At 42.5% G+C, this 7,444-nt stretch overlaps 1 protein-coding gene across 1 annotated transcript in view; it reads left to right on the top strand.

Moving 5' to 3' along the window:
* Positions 1-1,635: 1,635 nt before the first annotated feature.
* Positions 1,636-7,444, top strand: part of LOC138566224 (tyrosine-protein kinase Fer-like) — a 436,248-nt gene continuing 430,439 nt past the window's right edge. Inside the window, exon 1 of the mRNA XM_069643327.1 lies at positions 1,636-1,795. Within this exon, the coding sequence (XP_069499428.1) occupies positions 1,721-1,795 (75 nt within the window). The 5' untranslated portion in view covers positions 1,636-1,720. The remainder of the gene's footprint in view (positions 1,796-7,444) is intronic.

Here is a 7,444-nt window from a genome sequence, read left to right as displayed (position 1 = left end):
ATGAGTGTGTGGGAAGTGGCTGTGGTGGCTGTAAAGCGGCTGATCTTCAACTATGTGATGCACTAACCAATAGTCACATTTGTTCACTGTATGAATGAGTTCCTTTTATATAAATATAGCTTTCTGGAACGAAATGTCTTCTTTGTTGCAAAAGCAGCGTTTTTTTTTTTTTTTTTCTTTCAGCTGACGTCACAATGGAGACCGGGGCTCTTGAAGATTGTGCCGAGTCAGCTGGGAATCGCATGCGCTAGCACACAGGCGGCGAGGGTCGGAGCTAGCGCTCTGACAGCTGTGAGAGACTCGCTCGCGGGGCCTGCTCTGCTGCAGCAGTGCTCGCGCAGCTCATCCACGGCTTGCGCGACTCCCCCGCTGCTCTCCCCCTGATAATATAGACTTGCCTGTTCGGGTTTCTTCCTCCGCGATGTTCCTCGTAGCAAACGCAGGAGGTGAACAGCGGGCCTGCGCTCTGGTAGCTGTGCGCGGCTCCCTCGCGGCTCCTTTTTTTTTTCTTAAATAAGAGCGCACTTGCCTGGATGGCCTCGCCTGCTTCTTCCTTTCTTCTCCGCCCACGATCTGCCTCGCCTGCTGTCGCTGGTGCGGCGGAGACAACACAGTGCCGGCAGCTCGGAAAAACACAGAGATCCAGCAGCTGGGGCCGGCGTCCGGGTCCGTAAAACAAATCCTCGTCGCCAATGTTAAAAAGTAAACTCGAGGCAATGTAGTAGTTAAAGACTTGTTTATTCAAGTCTAGTTCAAGCGACAGCAGGCACCACCTCTAAAGACAGGACCCAACTGAAGATTTCAGAACTCCAAAGAGAACTCCACAAATAATAACACTCTAAGAATACACATGCCTTAAATGGAACACTGAATAGAATGCATGAACAGAACATTGTGATTGGTCTGGATCCACACTCAGAACTATACTACACTGTTAATAATTGTTCAATACATGCCTACCTAATTAACACATAGATAGGTAGACTCAACAGCTTGCTCAACATGTGTAATATGGGGCCTCTTTGAAAATCATTTCCAGGGCCTCTTTTGGTTCCCAGCCCACCTCTGTCTCTGTGACACCTCCCTCAGACTTCAGTGGAATCACCCTTTATAAACATCTGAAATCACCTTCTTGCAGACCAAAAACGTTGAAATGTAGGATTTTAACTACAGAAAATAACTACTCATTCTTAGCACGGGTGACAATCTGAACTTCTAAAGTAAAGTTAGTTGCTTGAAACTACACTGAAAACTGAAGCGGTACCTTTCAATCGCAGCAAGAGAGGTAATTGTCAGCAATGTCAGAAAAGGGGTGCAAGATCAATTCTTACCAACAAAAACGTACTCTGCAACTAAGGATCATGTAAATTACCTGTTAAATACAGCACTTAATTCCCAGGGTTACCCTCTTCCTAAATGCTTCTAATTTTGGCACACAAAGGAATGGAGACATATGGAATTAAAGTCATATTCCAAGGGTCAGAAAAATTTGTCAAGTGAGTAGGCAGAGATTAGAACCTGGGACTCCAGGTTCCACAGTCAGCAACTTAGTTACTAGGCCACATCTCTTAATGATCTCATAATGGGGATCAGTTGGTGGTTGCCATGGACTAAGCTGGCTATTCCATGCCTTTTAGTCCATTCTAATCCTCCAGGGAGCCAGTGTATAGTTTCCTAGTGTGTTCAAACAAGTGTCAGCTTGCCCACTTTTTTTGGATCCATGAGCTATCCATCACACCGTAAATGCTCTCAGAATTATAGACACGATGTGATCCGACCCGTCAGACCAATCAAGGTACTGTTGTAAATACTCTCCATAGCTATAGCAATGGTAACTCACATCAATCCTCCTATACTCTTTATATTGTATATATTCTGCAAATCCACACATACTGATGAAATATAACATTTTTAAAATGCATATTTCCTTAATGTAACACCCCTTTCTAAACGTACAACTCCTCTAATTTTCAATCCAGGTACTAGTAAATTGACCCAAACCACAAACATTTGGGGCAACTCAAATACCATAATTTGCCAATATAAAATGTACCAGGTATTTTTATGATAGGTCATAGCTAGACTATTTAATAAGCAGAAGGGAATTAAAACCTCACTCTCAGGCTGGTGGAGTTTAATTTAGGACAATATCCAGAAATGTGGGTTTAAAAATGATGAGAGACACAATTCAGTACAAGTTCTCAGAATAACTGGCCCCTATAGAAAATGGAAGACATCAGAGAGTCTGGCTTACATGGAAATTGAAAGGCAGGAAGACTGCTATACAGGGAGAAGACACACAAAAGTGAATTAGCCTGTGGTTACTTTGGAAGACTTCACAAAAGGTTGGTAGATCTGTAAGGTTAACAGGGGTGGAACAGACTCATGTAAAAAACAGTGAAAGACAATTCTTTCTGACAGAATATGATATGTGTGTCTAACAAACCTGAAGTCGTTGTCATTTGTTTAGCACGTCTAATAGTTCCTTAATAGGTTGTTTGGTCTCAAAGACAAGCAGTTGCAATGTACTATCTGTTCAGAGAGGCAGGATAGTGCAACACAAAGGAGGGTCTCAGTTTTCAAAAAGACTTGAATTTATCTGTCAAGGTTTGGTTGGCACTCTCAGCCTACTTTATACTTGAGACCACAGTTCTACTAACTGCTAAAAATGCACCATAACATAGTTTGGTATTGCCAAATCCCAGGCAAGATGGAGACTATTGCTGTTCATATATTTTACACACAATTCGTAGATACATTAGGCATCTTCACTTCAGAAAACGGGATTATCGTGCAACGAGGGTATGGAAGTGTTATTCTATGCTGGTGTATAAACCCTACCCTAGGCACTGGTGTAATGTAGACAAAGCAGCAGAGGGGCACGTTATGCTGTGCAACGTGAGGTGCAATATTGTGGTATGGTTATTAAAAATGAAAAGGTTAAGAAATGTTGCATTAAAAAGTCCCTTAAACTGAAATATTTAAGAAAGCTGAAAAATGTAGCTTAATACTTCATTTTAAAAACTATTCTCAGTGCAATGCATTACATTACTTTAAAAAAAGGGAAATGCATTGTAAAGCCACATGCAACACGAGGGACGCCCACTAGGGGCTCTAAATCTCACCCATAAACATGACAACTGGCCTTTTTGCAGTGTTGACTCACTTTTTTAAAGTTACTCTGCCTGCGCTTCTGTGAAGCTGCTTCCTCTCTCCGCCCGAAGCTTAGTAACTTAATCATATGTCGAATAGTAAATACAGTGTCTCGTGGGCTTTGAAATGATTTCTTTTACTTCTTTCAAGTTACTTTACTTAAAAAAAGAACACAATGTTAAATCTGCACTCTTCGTTTTCAGCAAACGTTATTTTCAATGTGTTATTTTAACTGTGGGCGATGTTTCTGTCATTATTGGAAATGTATGCAATGGGATATGGCAAAACGATGGAATGCTTCATACGTGTGTGCTTGTAGCAGTCCTATCCCCTGCTTCGCTGGCTTCTGCAATACTTGGCACTTGCTCCAACAGGTGCGAAGGAGTGTGTTTGCTTTTGGCACACTTTAAAGCGCATCCCAGTTCTGAATGTGGGATGCACTTTAAAATGTGCAGAAGCAGTTCCTGCTTTGCACTGCTTTGCAAAGGGGTTGACACACGCATTCTTTTGTGAATAGGGCACAATTTGTTTTGGTTCAAGTGAAGAGCGCCATTTAACATTAGTGCCAAACACGTTTTCAGAATCTGGACCCTAATGTTCACTCCAGTTGGCTTTTGGATGGACAGGGTAAACTTTATTTAAGTCCTTAATGGGCCTCTCTGCCAAACAGCTGCTCGGCGCAGACAGTATGTCATGAATTAACCAAAGAAAACAACAGGCACCAGAAGCCTACTCCTGCAGAGAAACACGCCGAGTTTCTGCTTCCGGGTTTTCTGTCAAAGAGTCAGGGTAGTGTCCGTCCAACACTGACGTTTTTTTATGTGTGTCATGGCCAAAGTGTGTGGCGGCAGGGGTGGGGGGGTGGTGCAAGGTGGTTCCACTTGCACTGGGCGGGAGAGAGATGTAGTCGGCATGGTAAAACACGTTTCTGGCTTCTTAGTACATTATCCTCTTACCTGGCTCTGGCGTCCGCTCTTACCTGAGTTCTGGAATGGCTAATCCCCCACACTAACGTGAGATGGGGGTTTAGATTCTATTAAAGACAAGGAGGCGATTATTATACATTACCATCTTTACTCTGAAACCACAGCATCAAAGAGAAAACTTTTACAAACAAAAACGTTGTAAAGAACAGAACTAATAGAGTTCAATGTCAATAAAAGGGGCTCCCCAACCCATCATGGAGGACAGGTCATGCCCCGCAGGAGACCAATGAACAGGGACCCTTCCTTATATAAGTCCATTACTCTAATCCCAATTCCTCCTTCTGTAGCTGTCTTGAACCAGACGTCCACTGCACAGATCAGATGATAAACGATGAAGGCAAATCCAGCAAAGCTTTCGTACCACGCACTCCACAACTTGCAACTGTGAGCCACACTCCAGATCAAAATCTCAACTCATAGCTGTAAGAACAACAAACAAGAAGGGTGGGTGGATGGGAAGAACAACAAACCAAAGAATGTTCTCTCTTGAACCACCTGTGTACATGCGTGTCATAACTGTCATATCATATCATATGCAGGGTGGGTAGGTGGGATAATAATCGCCTCCCTGTCTTTAATAGAATCTAAACCCCCATCTCACGTTAGTGTGGGGGATTAGCCACTCTATGACAAGACAGGAGGCTCATACTATGCAAGTTCAAAGCCCTTGCATCCCATTAGTACCACATGATCAATACAATAGAGACAATATAATAAATAATATAATCAAATAATAGGAAAGAAAATGTTTGAAATGATTTCATTAAATCAATCAGCTGACCGCAAGAAAAATTGCCCAAGACTAGGCTGCCCGAATAACTGTCTTATAAGGCATAGACAAATCCACTGTCAGAAAAAACAACTGGAAGATGTGTCAATTCCAGCGTTCCTTACAGGGCAGCAAAACCAACTGGTTAAAAGAAGGGGAAAACATTGAACAAAGTTTTCCTATACTAGTAGGTTAGGAAAAACCCATCTGAAATAAACGCCTCCGTTGTGCAATCAAACATTTAAGACACTTAAATTCATACCATCTTTGGGAACCTAGATAGCCAACCAAAGAAAATAAGCACCTAGCTATCCTGGCGATAAAGAAAAAGAACCCCACAGGGGTGAACGTTTTTTAGGTTCCATCCCATGCGTTAAAGGAAGATATCGCATTAGAAACAGAGCAAGTCACATAACTACACTGGGAAACCAAGTGGGAAAGACAAATCTCCATAGAAGGTAAAATTGGAGTAAAAAGTCATTTTATTAATTTGTAATAGGACAACCCATCCTGAGCGGAGCGGAAAGCAATAGACTTAACCCACAATTGTCTTCAGACATATGTGTATACTAAGGAAGGAAGTCTTCTGGAGGCAGACGCAGAATGGAAGAGAGGGGCCCCACCCAAGAAGCTAAACCTGCCAAACCGCCAACACAGAGACCTTCAGATCTCCGAGCTCTTGAAGAAGGACTCTGCTACCATGACAAAGGCAGATATTTACAAACCTGACCCTTAAGAGGCCAAACTTGGCAAGGAGAAAAAATGTATCCTACAACCAATCGTTACTATTATAGTGATATGTAACCCCTTTGTAGAAATGCCCGGTGCTTGAACCTTCTTCCCTCCTCCCTGGTTGATAAATCCCCTAGAGGATCAAAAACTAACCGCAGCAGGACTCCTAAATTACAAAGTCTTAGCAAGACTCTAAACTGCCAAGAACTGATCACTAAACAGTTAAACTGAAGTTGCACACCAGAAGAGGTCTAACCTCTATTTCAGCCAATTTTGAAGATCCTTGAAGCTCACAGCACCCTGAGCTGGCACCTTCTTGAAAAAACACAAACTCTTGCGAAACCCAAAGGTCCACCTACCATGCATGTGACTCAGAGAACCAAGTCATTAACTAAATATATAAATCCCAGCCCTCTGGGAATCGCACTGGCAGACACCTTCTGATAGTTACTGTATAGACGATGGAACGCATCGTGATAGAGGGTCGTAATAACTTGGATGCGATATTAGTATCACTCCCAGACCCCTCTATCCCACCAAGGCATATTGAGCCTTCTCAAAGGAGGGGAACCCTCCCCCACTTATCCAAGGGAAAACCCTTGCAACCCAGAAGAAGGCTACCCTGAGGACCGCATTAAAGCCCCGCTTTACACCCTTAAGAGAAATAAATACCAGGAATTAACGCAAAGGAAAGTAACTGACGGGAGGGAAATGCTCAGTGCTAGTCTGCACTGGTCACGAGTCAGAACTCCTGTAAAAAGGAAAAAACAGAAACCATCGGGAGCTATTCCAATAGGTGTGTATCATGATGCAATCTTCCCCAGGGATGGCGGGAAGGGGAATGAGGGCGAAAGGACTCGGGAATAATTATCAATGCCCCATAAATGAAAGGTTGAGAAAGAAATCTGGGACCACTGTCCTCTCAAACCCCGAGTTCCGAGTCTCTGTATTCGTGTGAGGCTGACTGGCCACCAAGGGAATCAGGGGAAGGAAAAATTAAGCACATTGTCCATAGCAAAACAGCACATATATAGTACTACGACCCTCAGGTATACTATTGGTGCTTATCACTACTACAAACGGTGTGTGGTGTGAGGTGTTCACTTATCGATCTCAGCATGATAAAAGACTGATTTAGACCTTTCCAAATTAGGACCTGTATCAGTAGGGTCAGCACGGATGTGAAAACCAGCACTCTATTTGCTGCGCTGTAGAAAAAAATATGCATGTCTATATATATATATATATATATATATATATATATAGACATGCATATTTTTTTCTACAGCGCATATATATATATATATATATATATATATATATATATATATATATATATATATATATATAATGAAAGAGGTTAAACAACGCTCTTGAGGGCACAGAAGCCTGCTTGAACTTCTCAAGCAGAGAAGAAATTGCAACCCACTGTTAGACGGTTAGCTGAACCATAGACCAAGCTTTGGGAGGAAAACCATGGGGCAGGCGCCATAAAGTTATTATTTGGCAACTCGTCTATCTGATACCATCAAGTGTTTCCAAACACTCCATCCAAGCAGAACATGGTTGCTCAACTTGCCATGCAACAAAACTGAACAGTTACCCTCGAGCTGACCCTGTCTCCACCAACAGTCCAATAGAATAATGAATGTCCAATGGGACAAATAGTAAGGGAAAAAACGTCCCCGCTAAAGAGAGCGTCAAGCCCTGCAGACCTCAATAGAGGCATAACGCATCATCTTTTTCTTCCTCATGTTGCTCGAAAATACTGCAGCTGAAACAGCACAGGTATTGGGTGGAGCAA

This window comes from Ambystoma mexicanum, chromosome 1p (genome assembly GCF_040938575.1).
Source record: "Ambystoma mexicanum isolate Mex_15411 chromosome 1p, UKY_AmexF1_1, whole genome shotgun sequence".
NCBI lineage: Eukaryota > Metazoa > Chordata > Amphibia > Caudata > Ambystomatidae > Ambystoma > Ambystoma mexicanum.
The sequence above is the reverse complement of the archived record's forward strand: the minus strand, read 5'-3'. Positions and strand labels throughout refer to the sequence as shown.